The sequence below is a fragment of the Pseudophryne corroboree genome, chromosome 7 (assembly GCF_028390025.1).
Source record: "Pseudophryne corroboree isolate aPseCor3 chromosome 7, aPseCor3.hap2, whole genome shotgun sequence".
NCBI classification, from domain to species: domain Eukaryota; kingdom Metazoa; phylum Chordata; class Amphibia; order Anura; family Myobatrachidae; genus Pseudophryne; species Pseudophryne corroboree.
Window position 1 is genome coordinate 106,503,585 of NC_086450.1, and position 23,376 is coordinate 106,526,960.

Here is a 23,376-nt window from a genome sequence, read left to right on the forward strand (position 1 = left end):
AACCTGATATGTCTGTACACATGGACAGATGCACTATGCGATATGTTGTTTGTTGGCTGGACAAACAACATATTGCATAGTGTGCACCAAGGGTGTATTAAGAGAAGAAAGGGCCCGCAGTCTCTTTTAATGCATGTAGAAAACGGTGCCAGTAATAGAAAACAAAAAGGATTATTTGCCCGCATGTGCCAGGCAAATTTCAGTCATAGCAAATGTGTAAACATGCCCCCTACAATAGTAAATGCTAATGTCTCCTTTCCCTTTTGTACACAATAAAATAATGTAATGAAGTCACATACAGTATATGAGAGAATAATATATGGACAGTATATGCACATAGGAGTGTGCACACCCCTTAGGCAGCCTCAACACTAATTAAAGTTTCATCTCCCCACTTTTACCATCATTGTCTGTCACCTGGGTCAGGTGAGTGGTGTATGCCCTGGAGTGGTTGGTGGTGGGGTGGTTGGGTAGGGTGGGTAGTGCATTAGTATATGTCCTGGGGGGCATGAAAATAGCAGTGTATGTGCTGGGGAAGGGGAGAGTGGCACGGCAGGTAATGTATATCCTGGGTGGTGGGGGTTAGCTTATGTCTGTGAGGAAAAGAAGCCACACACCGCTTACCATGAGTCTGGGGACATCTAGGAGTGTCAAAAAGAAATAAAAAAAATCACATTTACCTAATAAAGTAGAATTAAACACAAACAACTATTGTTTCCCCCTTTAAATATCAGATGAGAATCTTCTTTACTGCTGCAATCCGAATGGAATAAGTAAGTAATGATAATAGAGGGAAGTAACTTCATATAATAAACAGTATTAGCCACACTTATACGTTAAGTTCTGAGGGTCTAGATGCAATCAGCCAATCAGAAAAAGGCAGATAATTCTGTTATCATCCTGGCATATATATTCACACCAGCCCTCCACAACCCTCAAGACACACCTTGTGATGACAGACATTTCTGCATGCGGGTATACATTGCATTTATGTGGACATTTCCTTACTGTAAGTGGCCTGCTCTTGCTCGGTTTCGGCATGTATTTTCTATAGTAACCAAGTTGACAGTGACTGTAGACACAAGAAAGACAGTGCTGGGATCCCAATATAGTTAAAATGCTACTTACAGCATTTTAACTGTGCAGGCGTTCTAAATTTATTTTAAGTTATAATGTCCTCATGGTTAAAATGCCGTAAGTAGCATTTTAACCATGGTGCCCACTTTCCCGTGTGTACAGTTTCTCTGTCAACATAGTGACTGTAAACATCTGGGCTGCATCCACATCTCTTTGCTGCCTATTTCTTTAAGGAGATGCAACACAACAGTACTAAAAATAATTTTTAGTGTTGATGTTCAATGTGAAAATTAGTATCTTAAAAAGGTCCTTAGTGTATAACACTGCATAAAATAGGGCCTAATTCAGATCTGATAGCAGCAGCAAATTTGTTAGCAAATGGGCAAAACCATGGGGGTCATTCCAACCTGATCGCACGCTAGCTATTTTTTGCAGCGCTGCGATCAGGTCAAAACTAATCAAAACTGTGTATGCACCGCAATGCGCAGGCGTGTCGTATGGGTATAAAGAGGCTCGTTGCTGGGCGATGGATTTAATGAAGAATCCATTCGCACAGCCGATCGCAAGGTAATTGACAGAAAGAGGGCGTTTATGGGTGTCAACTGAACGTTTTCTGGGAGTGTTTGGAAAAACGCAGGCGTGTCCAAGCGTTTGCAGGGTGGGCGTCTGACGTCAATTCCGGGAACAAAAAGACTGAAGTGATCAGGGCGGCTGAGTAAGTTCAGAGCTATTCAAAAACTGCAAAAAACTTTTTTGTATCGCTCGGCTGCAAAAGCGTTTGCATACTTCAAAGCGAAAATACATTTCCCCATAGGAGGCGACTATCTGATTGCTGCGCTGCAAAAAGTAGCTAGCGAGCGATCAACTCAGAATGACCCCATATGTGCACTGCAGGGGGGGGGGGGGGGGGGGCGCGATTTAACATGTGCAGAGAGATTTAGATTTGGGTGTGGTGTGTTCAATCTGAAATCGTAATTGCAGTGTAAAAATAAAGCAGGCAGAATTTACCCTGCACAGAAGCAATATAAACCCACCCAAATCTTAATCCCTTTGCATATGTTACATCTGCCTCCCCTGCAGTGCACATGGGGTGTGATTCAGACCTGATCGTAGATGTGCTAAAAGCACATCTACGATCAGCTTCCCTGACATGCGGGGCCACGCCCAGCACAGGGCTAGACCGCCCCGTATGTCAGTCCCTACCCCGCCGCACAAGTATAAAAGCATCGCACAGCGGCGATGCTTTTGTACTTGAAGAGTAGCTCCCAGCCAGAGCAGCTCCTGCGCGCTGGCAGGGAGCTACTTGTCGCTGCCCAGGTCGCAGCGCAGTGTGATGTCACGCAGCCACCGCAGTCCACCCCCCTCCCCCAACGGTCCAGGCACGCCTGCGTTGCCCGGACTGCGCCCCCTAAACAGTGGCCAAACGCCACCGGCCCGCCCAGCGACCTCCTCTGCCTGTCAATCAGGCAGAGGCGATCGCAGGGCTAAGACAGCTGTCTGACATGCCGGCGCATGCGCAGTTCAGACCTGATCGCTGCTGTGCAAAAACGCACAGCAGCGATCGGGTCTGAAATGAATTAGCCCCATGGTTTTGTCCATTTGCTAACAAATTTGCTGCTGCGATCAGATCTGAATTAGGCCCGTAGTCATGTCTGAATAAATATAATAATATGTACTTAAGGTTAGCAAGTATTTCAGCATTTTTCTTCTACTCCAGTAGCAGCCTGTTCTAGAGTATGACAAAAATAAATCGTAGTAGAAGTCTTTAATTAAATAAATTTACCCAAGAACACATATTAGTGAGATTTTTTTTTTAATTAAAGACAATTATTATGTTTTAATTATTGTTTAAAACACTTTTATGGCTTTTATGGCCCAAAATCTTTAAGGGCACATTTTATCAATTGAAATATATAACATACTACATCCACATAATGAAAAACTGTAGATAAATTACATTTGAAGAAAATTGGCAAAAAAGTGTGTTAAATATGTACTAAAACATCATACTATAAATCAATGAAACAGACAGATATGCAAACTTTATATCCTAAGAGATTATATTTTTTGTAACAAGTATTGATATATTAATGTTCTAAAGATGTATTTTTTATTTATTTTTTTGCAGGGGAAAGTCACTTTGCTTTATGGGATCTGAACAACTCAACATAAATTTAAAATATTAAACTTAGCCCAGGAGAAATAGAAACCCCAGGAAACATCATTAAAACAGAAATTCTAATTAATAAGGAAACTTCACTTTGCTGTTTATATGTAAATTAAATTATAACCTTTGTCACCTTCCTCAAATAGTTTTTGATAAACTACAGTATCTGCGATGTGGAAACTTTGGCAAGGATAAAATAAATGCACCCATATTACACATATACCAAAATAATATCTTAAACAAAAAAAATTGTAATAAATAAATATTCAAATATATTCTGTATAGGTATTAGGTATACAGCCCTTTATAAATTGGCATTTTAATTATTATTATTTTACTGTAGGAGCATGGAATTTTATGAAACTAGAATATAAAACAAGTATTTGGTGATCTGTCTCATGTTCATTGTATACAAATACAAAGGGTGAAACAGATTTAGCAAGTATTTTGTAGACAAAAATAAATAAATATGGGGGTCTATTTACTAAGCCTTGGATTGAGATAAAGTCGCTGGAGATAAAGTACCAGCCAATCGGCTCCTGTCATTTTTCAAACACAGCCTGTGACATAGCAGTTAGGAGTTGACTGGTTGGTACTTTATCTCCAGCGATTTTCGGGGACATTTACTAAGCAGTGATAAGAGCGGAGAAGTGAGCCAGTGGAGAAGTTGCCCCATCAACCAATCAGCAGCTCTGTATAATTTTATAGTATGCAAATTATAGATGTTACTTCAGTGCTGATTGGTTGCCATGGGCACTTCTCCACTGGCTCACTTCTCCGCTCTTATCACTGCTTAGTAAATGCCCCCCATACAAGACTTAGTGAATAGACCCCATGGTCTCTGCACTTTCTGGAGTTGACCAATAAAGATGCACCAGTGTAGTTTTATATCAGGGTGACAGCAATAATAAAGTAAAGGGGTTTTTAAAATTCCTGTTTTAAAACCTAATGCATGCTTGGAACTAACTTACATGGGCAAATATTTACAATGTATATCCAAGTAATAAATAATCTTCAATAAAATTTTGCCCTTATAGTCAACCATTCTTATGACAGAAGTAGTCATTTTAAAAAATATGGGGGAGAATAATGCCCCTTTGAAGTTTTTTTTTTGATTATACAATATAAAGAAAGAATCATGCCATAAAACTATATGCAAAATATGCACACTATTATTGCATGCTTGATGTGATACTACATGCCAATTAGTATTACTTTAGTTCTAGAAAGACCATAAAAACATGTTAGGTCTCTTATCAAAGCACTATATATATAAAGTACAGTCCTGACTACCATCAGCATTACAACTGTAGCCCAATATGGCTTTCCTGCAAAGGAAGTTCAGTCTTTAGTGTTTGAACATTTGTACGGTTCATATATATATATATATATATATATATATATATACAGTGAAATTATATATATATATATATATATATATATATACATACATAATTTCACTGGATATTTTCTAACCCATTCTTTGATTAATGCCAAAAAGTTTGTGTTATGTAAATCGGTCTGAATTCATTTTCCGCAATTTCGGTGGCAGGTTTCCATCCATCCTGCCGCCACCAGACAATCTTTGAAGCTTTGGTGGTAAATCTGCTACTGACTGGCTCATCGGATCCGAAATCATCTTTGTTGTTCTCATGCCAAGTTTCTCTTCTGAATTACCCGGGACAGAACTTATTCGTTGTAGTTTCATTGGCAAGTCACCCATGCTGTAAGCTTTTTCAGAAGTGGTAGAGCTCATTCTGAGTAATTTCCTGGGCAGGTCTTCCCTGCCGGTCATTTTCTGGAGTTTTGTAGGCATTTTTGTGCTAATGTCATCAATACTATCCAGAGTGTCTACAGAACTATTTTTTTCTCTGCTGTGACTTACTGCTGGTGCTATTAATGGCGAAGATATAAGTAGCATTTCTTCTTGTTCTTTAACACTATAAGGTGCCGTGTTAACTTCAAATGTTGCATGGAACTGTGAATAGTCTACTTTAAAGAATCCTTCTTCTAGAGATATAACAGGATAAAACCGGTGACCCCATAGAACTTCGTCTTCGGTGTACGATGTCCGTGCTTGGCAGGTCATCCCTAGAAAAAGGAGAATTGTTTTTTAACTGATAAAAATATCAAGTAATATCATCTTAGTGCAGTAAACATATTACAGCAGTCTCTTATTACCATTATTGTCCACTCACAACCTTTTCAGGCCCAATTAGGCCTTCATTTTTCCCCAGCAGTTATAAATGTCATGAAGAACCAGACTTAAGCTCTCTACACACTCTGCAGATCAGATAAACACTCAGATTCTCAGAACAATTATCTGATCACTGTTCACTGCGCACATGTACATACGTTCTTTAATGGGCTGAGAGGTCGGGCTTCTTAAATTTAAAGCAGCTCATAAGATGTGGTCATCTGACCGTTTGCAGGTGCATTTTAAGCCATTTATCGACTAATGCTCCTACATACACACCTATACAATTATAGGGCCTATTTTTACAGTAACATTCCAATACTCCAAAGAGTTTGAAGAACTTGATAAAAATCTACTGTAGCTCACTGTTGGAGACTAACAGAAGAAAACACAAACAGTAACAACTAAATAAATGAAAGTTAAAAAAAACTAAAAAACAAAACAAAACACCAAAACATTTACTTCTAGCCCCTATTATTTTTTCTGCTCAGTTATACTGAGGTATCCTATGAAGATAAACAAAATAATTAGAGGAACAGATGTAAGTATATATGTAATTAGGTGCATTAAATATGACAAAATAATCATAAAACAGAATCATGAAAACATGTTTTTACTATTTTGGTCAAATTCAGTTTATGTAATCCTAAAAATGGTGCCAAAAGAAACCCATACTGGTATTTAAATAAATAAAAATTGAATATATTTGAGCTCCCTACATTGTTTAGCTAGCAAACATAACATAAATAAATTAATAAATGTGTTAAGGAATAAATATCAATTGCCTTCCAAATATTTTTTTGGGGGGGCAACCCACTTGCATATGGGCATGGTATGGAAGGTCGACCACACTTAGGTCGACAGTGTCTAGGTCGACCAGTATTGGTCGACAGTAACTAGGTCGACAGGGATTCTAGGTCGATATGTTCTAGGTCGATAGGTCAAAAGGTCGAGAGGAGTTTTTCATTTTTATTTGTGTGTCATTTTCTCTGTACAGTGGCCGGGAACCCCAATTAGTGCACCGTGTCCCCTCGCGGGCTTCGGGCATAGTGCTTTATGTGCTCGGCACAGGTTACTATTCCCAATCGTAGTCCACGTGGATCGTTAAGTATGAAAAAGTTCAAAAAAAGAAAAATTGTGAAAAACTCATGTCGACCTTTTGACCTGTCAACCTAGAACATGTCGACCTAGAAACCCTGTCGACCTAGGTACTGTTAACCAATAGTGATCGACCTGGACATTGTCGATCTAAGTGTGGTCGACCTAGAGACTGGATACCCTTGCATACTTCCTAAAATGTACAAATTTGGAACTAATAGGGTGTAATAAGTAAAAAAAAATACAAATCCTATATAATAAAAGGCTAACGCTGCTCCTCACCTCTATGGGGGGAATATAAGTGTTTTGAGTTCTGGTGGCCAGTAGATGGCGCCCAATGGAGCAATTCAAGTGTTGCTCGGTTCGGGCGCACAGAGTCGCTGGTGCGGACATTACTGTTAAGTTTTCCGTCATTCTGATGGGCTAGTAACTAGTATATATATAATTCTTTATTTTGAATTGTCAGCCAATAATACAGAAAACAAGACACAGAAAAGAAAACATAAAATACAGGGTGTGTTACAGCTTGTCCAGGACAAATATATAACCTTGCTGAGAAACCAGAAATGAGATCCATTCGGCACCAACTGCTGACCAGTTGTCTTTTTTGTCTGTGTAAAGGTTAATCATCAACAAAAATAAAACAAACAGTAGAAATGAGAGTGAATATGGGGAATGCATACATAAATAGAGGGTGGGGAGAGACAAAATACAGTAGGACCATGTGGGTAATCTTAAACGAGTTAAAATATTTTTATACACAAGTAATAGCTACAGATGAGCCCAGAAAAAAATCAACAATGAATATCATTTTTATAAATTGTGGTCGGTTTGCGAAACTTAAATCTCTGCACCAAATCGATGAAAATTCACTGACATTTCACAAGCACAATTGTTAAGGCCCCCATACACAGGTCCGATTTGGCCTGTTTTCATCCCATTCTGACGGATCGGATGAAAACTGGCCAAATGATCTGTTTTTTGACATGAGGTTGCGTTCCCATGCGCATCGGAGTCGGCGATCGGACGTGCTGCATGTCCGACCACCGACTAGGGGTGGGCTCCGGCAGCGGATTGTCACATGCAAAAGGACCGCATGCGTTATATCACATGTGATCCTGTCGCCCGGGAAGATCCCGGGCTGCTGAAGGGGCATCGGCTGCAATTTCTCCCGTAGGAGAAATCACACCTGATCGCACCTGTGTATGACGGACATTACTGTAGGTTAAAACAGTATTCTTTGAGCAACCCCTTTTTGGAGGGTAAGAGGTGCTATATGTGTTAAATAGATCTAAGCAGTTTATTTTATACATGTACATTTTGGGTAATTTGCAAACTATAGATTATGTGGCAGTAATATAACGAGAATCTCCAACACCCTCCTTACTACTGGTTTGTGGACCTTCCCCTGCAGAAGCGCCAAGACTTTCTGTGAGTTAGAGGGCCCAGCTAGAAATGCGCATTGTGGAAAGAGTGAAGCAATCCCTTCAAAGTTCATCTTACTGCTACTAAGCTTTATTTCTGGTTTCTAAGATATTTATGTCTTCAATATCATGTCCTGCAAAACTACTGCATAACTCGGCGATTCATGTGTCCAGTCAGCAATCTACATGGAACACCCTGATCCACTTAGCTCCTCCCAGAAACAGACATTTTTACATAAACAATCATCATACATTAAGCAAACGCAAATGATATAAGAACTGCATATTCATTTGTGCTCTATTGTAACTGATCTTATTTTCTTAACCATCTCCAAGGGTCCCTGGAGGGTAAATGATATCACCCCCATCCCATCTATGTAATGTGGGACCACAGAAAGGAGACTAGGCCAGTAAAACATGATTTGCTGAGAATCGCATCATCACGCCTTCCCCATCCCACCCATTTTCGTAAATGGTTGGGATGTGGGAGGGTGATATGCTCTCCCTGGAGTCCTGAGGAAGTTCACAAAATTAGATGGTTCCCCTGGATGTTCCAGGAGCGTAAGCATTATGTTATAACCTTATTCTCTTGGAATTTTTCTAAAGAGCATTGTTATTCAGTAAGTTGTTCTGATAGTACTGCAGCATATACTAACTTTGTCATGTTTCAATCCTTTGGGCCGGATTTTATTAGCGCAGTTAATTACTGCAGGCTAATTGATATGCCAGGCTATTCAATTATAGCCCGCGGTAGCCAACGATCAGCCCGTAAATTGCAGTTAACGCGGATTTCTGTGTGAGTCTGAGGAGCTAGACAGATGGACAGGACCGGGGAGTCCTCAGGTGAGTGGGTCGGGGGTCTTTTTCTATTAGTTCAGACTGCGCTGCATAATTATGTTACAGCAAGAAGACCATCAGAATAGTTTAAAAAAAACATTGGGTTAAATGGACAAAGTTCACAAACCAATAGGTTTCTATGAGAAAATATTTACATAATACTCTCCAAGGTGCATTAGAGCAGGAGCATCCTCAGAATAGCTGTATATGAATCACATTATTTGAATAAATCCAAAAGTAATTTTTTCTTTCTTTTGAGGCTATTTTATTATTATTAAACCATTTTAAAAGTATTTTTTTTTTCCTCCATTGCATAGATTTTGTGTTACTTTCAGATGAATGAGATTGCATTTTGTAGGCAAGATATACTACTATAATATACAGTTCTCTAGACCATGTTTTAAAAGATTTCTATGATTGTAATTGATCCCTCAATTGATTGTGCAACACTTCTCTATGTGAACATAATCATCTTTTATTGCTGTAAAGAGGCTTTAAAATTCTTTCATTGCAAACACTCATCACATGAGCCTAAAGCTGGGTACACAGTACAGTGGCACCGAAGGGTGGGGGTACAAATTACATAGGCCCAGGCTGCTGGAGGGGCTTGGGACTGCTAACTCCCCCCCTTCCCAAGTGAAGTAAACCTGTGCGGTGCCATCTTTCTGATGATATGCAGCGTCATCTTCCTTGTGGAAGATGACGCTGCACATAGAAAGCAAAGACTCTGGCACTGTACCAGAGACTTCACTCTCTAGTCACTGGCCGGGGAGGAGGGAACCGCTTGCAGACCAAATAAGGAAGCGGGTGCCCTCCCACACGCCCCCCTCTCCCCTTGTGGAGCGTTAAAATAAACACATCGTTTACAGACATATTGCTTGTGCACATCTGCAGATCAGCAAAAGATATATTGGCTGATCAATTGATTGGCCAATATACCCGCCACTGTGCACCCAGCATAAGAAAGCTTAGTTTTTTATTATTATTATTATTATTATTATGATGATGTAAACATTCTCATTTGGATAAAGTAGCTTTATATAGTTTTAGTAGTCCATTAACCAATTATTTTTGGTCTTTTATATTGACTGTATCAGATCTTTAACCACAGCAATCTCTCAATTATTTTTACTATAAATAGCTAATTAAGTACCTTTTAAGCATTCCAATTTCTTAACTCAACTACTGCAAATTATTATCTCCTTTTAAAAACATCTCTGGAGGGGAGAACAGTATGGCTGCCAGTCTCTTGCTCTCACACACACACCAATCAGCATGTTAAAGTCAGTCTCAACAAACCTTTATGAACTACAAACCAATCAGTGCTGCATTTTTCAACATATAAAGGTAGGGCCTGATTCAGAGATGTACAGTACCTCCGTATCGTTATACGCAGCGGCTAAAACCCCTTTCAAACTACTATAGCCTGGATGCACCAAGGATTTGTACATGTGTCCTTCCCGGGTGCGACCTGGCTGAGACTCATATCAGACTGGCGGCCCAACCCAACTTATTGCTGGGTTGGTGAGGTCAACGTCGACGCGAGCAGAGGTGGTGCTTGGAGATCAGATGATCTCCAAGTGCCGCCTCTTCCTATTTAGTGAACAGTGATGAGACGTTTTTGAATTCAGGTCCTTTAATGTACATTATTGTCACCAGTTTTTTGCATTTGTTACTTCTCTGCTTAACAAACATAATATGTTACTTCCTAGAATATTCTGTCCTGCCAAACTTATCCTACTGAGATAAACCTCTGGCCAATTATTAAACCAAGGATAATTGATTTTCACATCTAAAAGTATATTTCCTCAGGTATTAATTAATTGCTCAGACTCTTTCACCAAACCATATGCTTTTCCTACACTGCAAGAGAATTGGGAGACGGCATTCCAATTATCTGTTTAAAACGGTTTCAGTGTCTACAACCTACAGTAATTGTCTACCTTCTGGCTCCCCTGCCCGTTCAGGGCTTTACCTTCCCCCTGGGGTATACACTCAGTCTACAATTACGCATGTGTTACACTGGCGGCTTAGATGGTAGTACAGGTACAATACAAGAAAGAACACGTCCTTTAATGGCTGCAAAAACAAAGAGTACGTTTTGTGCCTTTGATACATTTCTTACTGTGCTGTTTATGCTAGATCTGGTAATGGGGGTCATTCCGAGTTGATCGCATGTAGCAACTTTTTCCTGCTCGTGCGATCAACTAGACGCCGCCTATGGGGGAGTGTATTTTAGCATAGCAGGGCTGTGATCGCTTGTGCAGCCCTGCTATGCTAAAAAAGTATCCTGCAAAACAAGACCAGGGTCAGACCTACTTACCCTGTGCGATGGATCCAGCGACGAAGGTCCCGGGATTGACGTCAGACATCCGCCCTCCAAATGCCTGGACATGCCTGCGGTTCTCCACGCCCGGAAAACGGTGAGTAGACACCCCCGGAATGCCTCTCCGCCGTCAATCTTCTTGCGATCGCCACTGCGATCACTTTCAGCGCTGGCGAGGTCGCTGCCCGGCGATGACCGTTGCCAGGTAACGACGTGCGTGCGCATTGTGGGCACCGCGCAGCCGCCGTCCCAACCCGCTCGCACTGCAGCGAAGAATGACCCCCAATGTCAGATACACAATGGTTAACCATTTGGCACTTAGGGGGCTATTAAGGCTCAGACGCTATTTTGTAAAAATCATAGGCAGCCGGTTATCGTCCGCCTGCGTATGTGCTGTGATCACATCTCACGCGTGCAGGGTTTCACTATGTGACTGTATCCCGCAATGCAGGGTGGCGCTACACATGCCGGGCAGCCTTGCATGCGATTTTATCAGTAGCAAAAAACTGCAACTGAGTCTAAATAACCCCATAAGTTGGTGGCTATTTACTAAGCCCTGGATGGAGATAAAGTGGACAGAGATGAAGTACCAGCCTATCAACTCCTAACTGCCATATCACAAGCTGTGTTTGAAAAATAACAGTTAGGAGCTGATTGGCTGGTACTTTATCTTCGGCAACTTTATCTCCACCAAAACTTAGTAAATAGACCTAGTTCCCAAACAGCTGACATCTCTTGCTGAGATCTATAACTCCCACCAGTATATGCCAGTCAGTGGATGGAACTGAGGGGGAACTGTATGATCCTCCGTTATGCGGGGGCGGTATCGCTTCTACCGCTTTTGCACCATGCGTTGTACCGCTTCTTCCTCATGTATGACACTGGTGGGGTGTGCTCAATGACAGGGACGCCGATGTTATCTTTTCGATAGTACGCCAATATGCAGGGCAATGTAAGGACGGCAGTAGCGCAGACCATTCCGACACCTGCTACTATTGATTTTGACAGCTGCAGGTGTTGTTGCCCATACAGCACAACAGAGACAGAGCTGTCCCTGGCTGTGGCAGCTGCCGGATCCGCGATCTCATGATAACAGTGAAATGACCAGTGAGCCGGCCAGGGGAGAGACACAGCGTATCAGCACTAGGCTGGTGCGCTGTGGGGGGTCTGGCAGCGATCGCCGGAAGGGGGAGTGTGCCTCGGTAAAGAGGTGAAGCAGGAAATGTTATACCCACACGATACGCGCGTGTATAATACATTTTACCCTGAATGTCAGTTTTCTTAGAAAGTTTCCTCAGAGAAAATCTATACTGAGACTCATTATTCTGGACAAGCACAACTGTTTACCAATGAAAATTGGAAGCACGTGATACAAATGTACTGTTTACTGAAGATTAATAGTGTTCACTCTAGGATTTTTTAAGGGCAGGGTGCTGATCACGGGGAGGGCACATTTTTCATTCGTGAGGGCACATTTTTAAGTTAGAAGGGCAAAATTAGGTACATACTATAATGCTTGGTGCTCCCATTCCTATAGGTGAAAGCATGGACAGTGCGCGCCGGAGGCGTGCAGCAAAAATTTAGGGGAGTTGTTTCGTGGGGAAGGGGCGTGACCACATAATAGTACCAAATCACATTATACCACACAATAGTGCTGCTTATACACATTGCACCAGGTAGAACCTCCTATACACATTACACACTGCACCAGGTGTATACATATTGCGCCAGATAGAGCACGTTCTACACATTGCACCAGGTAGAACCTCCTATACACACTGCGCCAGGTAGAGCACGTTATACATATTGCGCCAGGTAGAGCACGTTATACACATTGCACCAGGTAGAACCTCCTATACACACTGCGCCAGGTAGAGCACGTTATACATATTGCGCCAGATAGAGCACATTATACACATTGCACCAGGTAGAACCTCCTATACACACTGCGCCAGGTAGAGCACGTTATACATATTGCGCCAGATAGAGCACGTTATACACATTGCACCAGGTAGAATCTCCTATACACACTGCGCCAGGTAGAGCACGTTAAACATATTGCGCCAGGCAGAGCACTGAGGCACACTGCACCAGGGAGAGAACACTGAGGCACACTGCACCAGGGGTAGAGCACTGAGGCACACTGCACCATGGATAGAACACTGAGGCACATTGCACCAGGGAGAGAACACTGAGGCACACTGCACCAGGGAGAGAACACTGAGGCACACTGCACCAGGGAGAGAACACTGAGGCACACTGCACCAGGGAGAGAACACTGAGGCACACTGCACCAGGGAGAGAACACTGAGGCACACTGCACCAGGGAGAGAACACTGAGGCACATTGCACTAGGGAGAGAACACTGAGGCACATTGCACCAGGGAGAGAACACTGAGGCACACTACACTAGGGAGAGAACACTGAGGCACACTGCAACAGGGAGAGAACACTGAGGCACACTGCACCAGGGAGAGAACACTGAGGCACACTGCACCAGGGAGAGAACACTGAGGCACACTGCACCAGGGAGAGAACACTGAGGCACATTGCACTAGGGAGAGAACACTGAGGCACATTGCACCAGGGAGAGAACACTGAGGCACACTGCACCAGGGAGAGAACACTGAGGCACACTGTAACAGCGAGAGAACACTGAGGCACACTGCAACAGGGAGAGAACACTGAGGCACATTGCACTAGGAAGAGAACACTGAGGCACATTGCACCAGGGAGAGAACACTGAGGCACACTACACTAGGGAGAGAACACTGAGACACACTGCAACAGGGAGAGAACACTGAGGCACACTGCACCAGGGAGAGAACACTGAGGCACACTGCACCAGGGAGAGAACACTGAGGCACACTGCACCAGGGAGAGAACAGTGAGGCACATTGCACTAGGGAGAGAACACTGAGGCACATTGCACCAGGGAGAGAACACTGAGGCACACTGCACCAGGGAGAGAACACTGAGGCACACTGCACCAGGGAGAGAACACTGAGGCACACTGCACCAGGGAGAGAACACTGAGGCACATTGCACTAGGGAGAGAACACTGAGGCACATTGCACCAGGGAGAGAACACTGAGGCACACTACACTAGGGAGAGAACACTGAGGCACACTGCAACAGGGAGAGAACACTGAGGCACACTGCACCAGGGAGAGAACACTGAGGCACACTGCACCAGGGAGAGAACACTGAGGCACACTGCACCAGGGAGAGAACACTGAGGCACATTGCACTAGGGAGAGAACACTGAGGCACATTGCACCAGGGAGAGAACACTGAGGCACACTGCACCAGGGAGAGAACACTGAGGCACACTGTAACAGCGAGAGAACACTGAGGCACACTGCAACAGGGAGAGAACACTGAGGCACATTGCACTAGGAAGAGAACACTGAGGCACATTGCACCAGGGAGAGAACACTGAGGCACACTACACTAGGGAGAGAACACTGAGACACACTGCAACAGGGAGAGAACACTGAGGCACACTGCACCAGGGAGAGAACACTGAGGCACACTGCACCAGGGAGAGAACACTGAGGCACACTGCACCAGGGAGAGAACAGTGAGGCACATTGCACTAGGGAGAGAACACTGAGGCACATTGCACCAGGGAGAGAACACTGAGGCACACTGCACTAGGGAGAGAACACTGAGGCACACTGTAACAGCGAGAGAACACTGAGGCACACTGCAACAGGGAGAGAGCACTAGGAGGAAGGGGAGGACGGGCACAGGGCAGATGCAGAGCGGCACTCACCGTTGCGGAGGAGAGCGCTGTGCCGGGTCAGCGGGGCCAGTCTCTTGATGCTGACGGCGGAGCCCAGGTCAGCGAGCAGCGCCATGGTGAGGGGGAATCAAACCATGCCGGAGGAATGGTGGGAGACACCGCAGGCTCTGATTGGCTGCTCCTCCCCACTGCACGCTGACCATGTCTCCGCCTTCAGCTGAGAGCTATCAGCGCGGCGGGGGGGGAGAAGTGACAGCGCAGCGGGGGGGAGAAGTGACAGCGCAGCGGGGGGGAGAAGTGACAGCGCGGCGGGGGGAAGAAGCGACAGCGCAGCGGGGGAGAGAAGTGACAGCGCGGCGGGGGGAGAAGAGCAGTCCTTAGCAGGGCGGCAGGATGGGCACAAACGGGCAGGGCGGCATTCTGTCACTCAAAAGAGGGGCAGGGCGCAGCGCCCTGCGAAAGAAGCTTAGAGTGAACACTAATTAATATATTCCCTGCAGTTCTCTATAGCCATTATAGACTCATTATTTGTTAAATTTAACATTTTACAATTCATCCGATTTATCTTTTGCTCTATCCCATCTCCTGGCTTAAAAAGCCTTCATTTAAAATTGCAATGCAGCCCAAAGTAGTCCAAAAAAGTTCTGTTCCTATTGAAAGAGAACATATCAGTTTTTTATAGGCATTTGTATCTTTACTTCACAATTTATTGGGGATTTCTTTGATTCTCTTAACTTAGACCAGTGAATTTCAACCTTTTTTAACTTGTGGCACACTGAACAATATTTTAAAATTGCTAAGGCACACCATCAGTCCCCCACAGGAAAAAAATCCACACATTGGCCCCCCACAGGAAAAAAAACCCAACTGGCAGCTCCTAATTAGCTGCCGGTCCGTGAGCTCCAATTGGCTTACAGCCATCATTGAATTCAAAATAGCACCGCTGGGTCTGTCCCTCATGCTCGTCTGCCAGTGGTCCTAATCAATCAGCCCTTCACGGTTCGTGCCCGGAACTGAAGTATTGGCTGTCCCCCCTTGATGGTGGCCCTGGCCAATGGACCCCTTAATAATTGAGAATGTACACAATAGGCCCATCCAGTAGCAAATAGGTGCAACAAGGTCGTCCAGGCACCACACCCTATGGGATTCCAAGGTGATCAGCCAGTTAATGACAAGAGCACCACAGACAGCAAGGATGGAAACAGTACTCTCAGCCTCAGCAATCCCAACTCACAGTTGACATACAGTACAGTAAGGAAAACTACTCATGCAGGTCCACCACCTGAGCTGACAACTTCCTTTCCAAGTCATGAATGGCTTGAAGGAGTTTTTACATGATGTGCTTAAAAAGTACAGTTACAGCAGGAGTGATCCGCAACAGTAGGTAAATATTGGCAACCCAAGAAAAGTCCAAAGGGTAGCACTAAACAGGACACCAGGACATTAGGGAACACGATCTTGTGCTAAGGGAGCGTTACACAACCTTTTTTCTCTCCCGTACCCCTTGATTAGGCTTTTCATTTATGAGTACCCCCTCATCTCATAAATCCCCCCCACCCATCCGTCCACGCCAGAAAAGTTTGTTTTTCAGTTTGGGCCATGGTGGGAACTGAACCCATGACCTCAGTGCTGTGAGACAGTAATGCTAACCATTACACCATCCGTGCTGCTCCACATACAAAGTACATCATACCTAGAACAACCTTTCTATAAAATAGTTGTTAATATCAAAAGTAACCACATGAATATGGATACTCCCCAGCAAATATACATTAATATCCAATAACCATAGCCTGCCAAGCTATCATTTGTCATATGTATCTGTAATCAAAGAGATAATGTAATTCAGATAACATCTAAGAAGCCCTCAAACAGAAACTTCCTAGTGGCTAAAGCTTCATAGAAATCAATTATAGCACACCAGCACTATATCAAATACTACACAGGACAGCAAATAACATTTATCTAGCCACCATTGGAAGTAACTATTATTATCATAAGGATCCTTTCTGAATCCGCAAAACCCCAATGTTGCTACATATATAGATGGTACTGCAAATCTGAAAAGCAAAAATAAATAAATCTAGCCGCAGCGGGTAAAACACCGACCTATAATATCTGTGCGCACTTACATAGAATACTGGGCAAGGCACCCAGCAATTTGTTTTCCATCCAGGAGTGGACATGTTTTAGTGGGGATGCCGGGTCACACAGTTGCGGATGGAGGAATGAGCACCCGGCATCCCCACTAAAACATGTCCACTCCTTCCTCCAGCCGCGCCTCCTTGACCCGGCGTCCTATAATCACAACAGGGCATGCGACAGGGGGACGCTTAAGAGAGGCTTCTTCCGCAATTACCGGCATTGTTTTAAAGTACCCACCAGTCCACCACGTACCCCCGGGGGTACGTGTACCATGTGTTGGGAACCGCTGTGCTAAGGCATGTCAGCAGAAAAACAGCGGGGGAAAGGAAGCAGTAAACTCCCACAGGGTAGCATGGAACAGGAGATTAAAGATGCTGGAGCAATGAGTAAGGCGAACGGTAAGGGTAGTGTACCTTAATCACAGTGAGCCCTAGATAATGCAGAAAAGCCAGCACCTCAGAAGCAGCCAGGAGAAGCAGCATCTCAGCTATAAATGCAGCCACAGGAGGCAGGCCAGAATAGACAACAGCTTGCAGAACAGAGAAAATAGAGGGCCACAGCAGGAGACCAGCACCACAGAGCTCAGCGCTAGGGAGCAGCATCAGCTGGAATGACACAGGGACTGGCAGAAGGCCTCCAAGATAGCAACGATCCAGAGCAGTGACGTGCGGTGGGGTGAGGCAGGTGAGGCAGAGCCTTTCCTGTCATACTAATGTTTGTGCCAGAGTTTTGACTGTATAAAAGTATATGAAAAATACAAATAATTTGTTTGAAATATCTTCTTTGCATTATTCTAATAATTCTTTATAGTCAAATCTCTGGAGTAAAAAGTCTATGGCAGGTGAGGCAGGTGAAGCACCTATCTTTTCCGCATTCTCTGTTCAAAACTCACCAAATTTCCAGGAGTTTATAATGCTGCACCTGTGTATAATGACCAGATGAACCCTTTGGCTCATATATTGCATGTAAATCTGTCTCTGGGGCTAGCCAGTGCCTCCTGAGCCATTTAGCTCACCGTATGTCCCTGGTTCCAGAGAGCACAGCAGAGGGTCAGCATCGCAGGGTGTGAAGCAGTACCAGCCACCAGGTGTAGTATGTTATGCCGGCGCTTGGATTCCCGGTGCCGGGATCCCGACTGCCGGCAGCTGGGTGAGCGCAAAAGAGCCCCTTGTCTGCACGGTGGCGCACACTAATTATTCTCCCTCTAGGGGTGTCGTGGACACCCCAAGTTGGAGAATGGTTGTTGGTATGCCGGCTGTCGGGATTCCTGCGTCAGTATGATGAGCGCCGGGATCCCGACCGGCAGCATATCAAATGCCTCCCCAACCACCACACGGCTTATCAAATGCCTCCCCAACCACCAGACGGCAACAAGCTAACTGGAGCCAGAAGCCTCTGGGTGTCGAGATAGCCCCACAAAACAACGGGACGACAGACAGAAGTGCACAGCAATGGCGGTCGGAAGCAGTGTAGGCGCTGATACAGCTCAGAGGGACAGGAGAGCACATAGGTGGTCCAGAGCCTGGCAGAAAAAATCCCAGGGCAGCAAAGGGTTATCCATCACAAAAAAAGTAAGAAGGAGCCTTGGGGTTGCTACAGGATCAGTGAGCAAGATATTTGGATTAGACTGGAGAGCTGTAGGACTTACAGCCAAGTCCATGCTCATCCAGCCTACCCCCACACCCCTCCTCATGATTTCCCTATTTAATAATTAGGTGTCCTGCAACCAGCCCTGTTATTAAATAAATAGTACCGTATTTACAACTACTAAATAACAATTTCTGCGGTCATCATTATAGATTTTATGGGTGATGATAAAAAAGTAACTGGCTGCATTATATTTATATATTTTTATATTTTAAATCTTGTTTCAACTATTCCCTCGCCTTTTAAAATATATATTTTTTTTTAAATCTACCGTTAAGGGCAAGAAACAGGAGCAGCTGAAATATTAAGTGTCCGTGAGGTCAAAATTGATAGCTGCCCAAAGCACGGCGGAGTCTGCGGCTTCCATAGCAACCCCAATACCATAGTAACCTCAGACACAAGAGATCGGGGAAAATTTTGTTTAAGAGCCGGAAAAGCACAAGGGACAATATATTCACTTCGTATGTGTTAAACTCATTCATTCTTTGTGCAATTGATATGGTTTTAAAATACAATGTCTGGAACCACTGTAAAATAGGAAGAAAAGAAAAACTGTCACAGTTTATTTAAGGTGGACTTTTGCCGGCATTGCTCATCTAGTTCTGTCTGCCAAACATGTGTGTAACTATTAGAATTAACATTTACATAACTTGTTTATGTGTGCCTGAATCAGAGGTGGACAGAGGTACTGTAGCAGCTGCAAGTTTTGTTGCAACAGCTACTGTGAATTTATGCAAGTGCCACAGCAGACAGGCTTCCTATTGTGACTCCCACCAGCTGCGGTCTAATCCACTACAGTGTATTAAAAGTCACACCATCGATAGGACATTGGCCGCATCATTGGATATTAGAGTAACTCAATGGTTGCCAAGAATGTCTGACGGTACAAGGCTGCTGGTGCCAATGGAAATACACACCAGGCTCCGCCTAAAGCCAACCTCCAGTCATGCTTATTGAAATTGCATGGATCTCTGTCCACTGGGTATAACCAGAGGGATGCATGTGTAGTGTGTAGATGCATGCACAGATTTAAAACATTGGCCGTTTGCACCAGACTTGCCTACTCTCCTGGAATGGCCGGGAGGCTCCCGAAAATCGGGTGACCCTCCCGGCCCCCCGGAAGAGCAGGCAAGTCTCCCGATTACAGGGGCCCCCCCCTGCCCGGCCGCCCACTTAGCGAGTAAAGTGGGCGGTCCGGGCAGGCGATGACGCGATTCTTGTTGAATCGCGTCATCATAGCCACGCCCCCTGCTGTATAATGCCGGTAATACCGACATTACGCAGTGGGGGGTGGGGCTTACACGGGACGATCCCGTAATCACGCCCCCGGCCCGCCTCCGACACACACCCGGCCCGCCTACGACACGCCTCCGGCCCGCCCCCCTCTTCACTCACATCGCAGCCCGGCCCCCTGCCGAATCGACCTGGCTGCTCTCTCCCGGAGAGAGCAGCCAAAAAGTCGGTAAGTATGGTTTGCACCCAACTTTCTAAATTTGTTCACCTCTCAATCAGCACCTGAAACTAACACTTTGGGGTTTTACACTGAGATACACTATGGAAAGCCTTCTAAAAAAGTGCATAAGAATGATTAATTTAGCCAATAGTTTAAGCACACAATTACATTATACTGTAGACCAGATTCTTGCTGCATAAAAAAAATTGGACTCAAGTCAGCAGAGCACAATACAGATTAAGGGGTACATTTACTAAGCAGTGATAATAGCAGAGAAGTGAGCCAGTGGAGAAGTTGCCCATCAGCACTGAAGCATCATCTATAATTTGCATACTATAAAATGATACAGAGCTGCTGATTGGTTGATGGGGGAATATCTCCACTGGCTCACTTCTCCGCTCTTATCACTGCTTAGTAAATGTACCCCTATGGGCCTAATTCAGGGTTGATCACAAAAGCATATTCTATCTCTAATGGGCAAATCCATGTGCACTGCAGGTGTGGCAGATATAACATGAGCAGAGAGAGTTAGATTTGGGTGGGTTATATTGTTTCTGTGCAGGGTAAATACTGGCTGCTTTATTTTTACACTGCAATATAGATTTCAGTTTGAACACACCCCACCCAAATCTACCTCACTCTGCACATGTTATATCTGCCCCACCTGCACTGCACACGATTTTTCCCATTAGAGTGAGATTTTACTTTTGCGATCAACCCTGAATTAGGCCTTATGTCCATACCTCCCAACATGACCCTCTCCAGGAGGGACAGAATGCTCTGCTCCTGGACTTCCCTCTTAATTCATGATTGCCAGCACCTGTGCTGAAACACCTTACTTATGAAGTAGCTACTTCAACACAGGTGAGCACAAACCTACATTAAGAGAGAAGTCCAGGAACAGAACATTTTGTCCCTCCTGGAGAGGGTCATGTTGGGGGGTATGCCATATGTCTGCCAGGGGCGTAAGGCCTTTCTTTTGTCATATAAGATACAACAGCAGAGCTGTAGCTCACTATAGACCAGAAGTACTAAGCCTTGAAAAGTGATAACATGAAGAGAGATAAAGTACCAGCCAATCGGCTCCTAACATGTCAGCTAGGAACTGGTTGATTGGTAGTTTATTACTGTCCACTTTATCACTTTTTAAGGCTTAGGGGCTGATTCAGAGACGGACACAGATCGCTGCATACGCAGCCTGATCTGCGTCCATCTCCTCACATGCTGGGGGCCGCCCAGCACAGGGCAAGGCCGCGCAGCATGTCTGAGGGGCCGCCTCCCGATGTGTCCGCAATCTCAGAACTAAGGTAGACCCCTGGCAGTGCATTCATGAATACAATGGAGCCATTGGTCCAATACTGTACAGCTGTTGTTTTACAGCCAGGTTAGTCTGAATTATGAATTTCATTATTTGAAACTATGCTTTAGCGCAGTGGTTCCCAAACTGTGTGCCGTGGCACCCTGGGGTGCCGCGGGACACTTGCAGGGGTGCCTCGGGTTGGTGCTCCAGGGCCAATTCAAAATATTTATTATCCATGTAATAGGAAAAACTAGTACTTGTGGCTGCCAGTCATAAAATATGTGTACAAACAGAAACAAATCTTGTCCCTCACCACATAACTGAACCTAAGTATGACATATAAACATAATTTACTTAATTTAATATTTTTTATACATTTCCCAATTAGAAACTTTTGGACTAGGGGTGCCGTGATAAAAATTCTGTTACTCTAGGGCGCCGTGATTCAAAAAAGTTTGGGAACCACTGCTTTAGCGCCTTCGTGACTGAGTCCTCAAAACATAACTCCATGATTTTCAAATCACTCAACTTAAAGGGAAGCAGTGATGTTAAAGCAGTTTTCTATTTAAATAAAAATCTTTCCACCAGTCCTTTATGACTCGCCACCCTAATTGGCTTTATTTTATTTTGTAGTCACCTACTACACACATTCCAGCATTGATCACAGGTAGGAATAATCCATTAGCTAGTCTGAGCGACTGCCCAAGGCTCTGTGGATCCTAGGGAATTTGCCAGTCACCGCCCCCCCCCCCCCACCCCGGGATGCATGGCGCTCAAACTTAACACTTCACTAAATAGTTTTCCATCAATGCTTTCCTGCCATCAATGTAAAAAACAGATGACACCATCGATGGTGAACCAATTGATGGCAATTGTTAGTAGAAGCTGTTATCCCTGCTGCAGTGTCTCTTTTAACTCAGCCTCAATCATGAGCATCAAAGGTCAGAGGAACATGTGCTGAGCTCTGATTGGAGGAGCTCATCACATGGTCTGTCTGATCCCTGGTATTGTGCCATATGCGTACTATTCAGACACATTACTGGTAACTGGCATACCGAGAATTACGAATACATTTAACAAAAACCATAGGGAAAATGCACCTGGGATGCGGTCAATATCCCACCGGACGGAATCCCGGCAGTCAGAATACCGACACCGGAATCCCGACTGGCACAATCCCGACGCAACACCCACAGAGGGAGAATAAATGAGTGTGCCCGCAGTGTGGCGAGCGCCGCAAGCCCGCAAGGGGCTGCGTTGCGCTCGCACCCCCCCCCCCCCCTCCCCGTCGGGATTGTGCCGGTCGGGATTCCAGTGTCGGTAGTCTGACCAGCGGGATCTCGTACTGATCCCACGCAACTAACTATGAGTTAGTATGCTGGCAATAGAAAAGATGGCTTCCCCTTTACATGCATTTGTTTTTTTAATGCCAGAGGGTATGAGGCCTGTCTGTGCTTTTTGCAATCATCTTTATTCCCCTGTTCTCATCACATGATCTAATCAACCTAATGGACATGTCACTACCTCACACAGGATAAGCATCTCCTGCTGCTGTGAACATTCCAGTGATCTCATTGGCTAACACATTACACACAGATGAGCCTGGGACAAATATAGAATATAACAAGGAGTCAGAACTCATGCTGGGCATACACTATACAATAATCTGACCGATCAGCATGATATCGGCAGATCGCCCAGATAACTGTACAGCGTTTGTGCGCTACTGAACCAAAAATATTGATTGGTCGTTCATGCCAGATCGTCCAGCATGTCTGTCTGATGCAATATTTTGAAGTTGCACGTCAGCTGTGTCGGGCAGTGTTTTTACCATATTGCGGCTCATCAATAGACATTTCCTCTGTTCCTTCACTGGGAGGATGTCTTGTCCCCAGGGAGGGAGCGCAGATATCATGGCCAATACACTATGAGATATTTCACAGTCACAATGTATGGC

At 44.5% G+C, this 23,376-nt stretch overlaps 1 protein-coding gene across 2 annotated transcripts in view; it reads right to left on the bottom strand.

The window, feature by feature from the left end:
- Positions 1 to 436: 436 nt before the first annotated feature.
- The window catches only part of KCNJ3 (potassium inwardly rectifying channel subfamily J member 3), a 454,316-nt gene continuing 431,376 nt past the window's right edge, over positions 437 to 23,376 (bottom strand). For both annotated transcript variants that reach the window (XM_063933517.1, XM_063933516.1), the window contains one exon: positions 437 to 5,335. In XM_063933517.1, the coding sequence (XP_063789587.1) occupies positions 4,752 to 5,335 (584 nt within the window). In that variant the 3' untranslated portion in view covers positions 437 to 4,751. The remainder of the gene's footprint in view (positions 5,336 to 23,376) is intronic.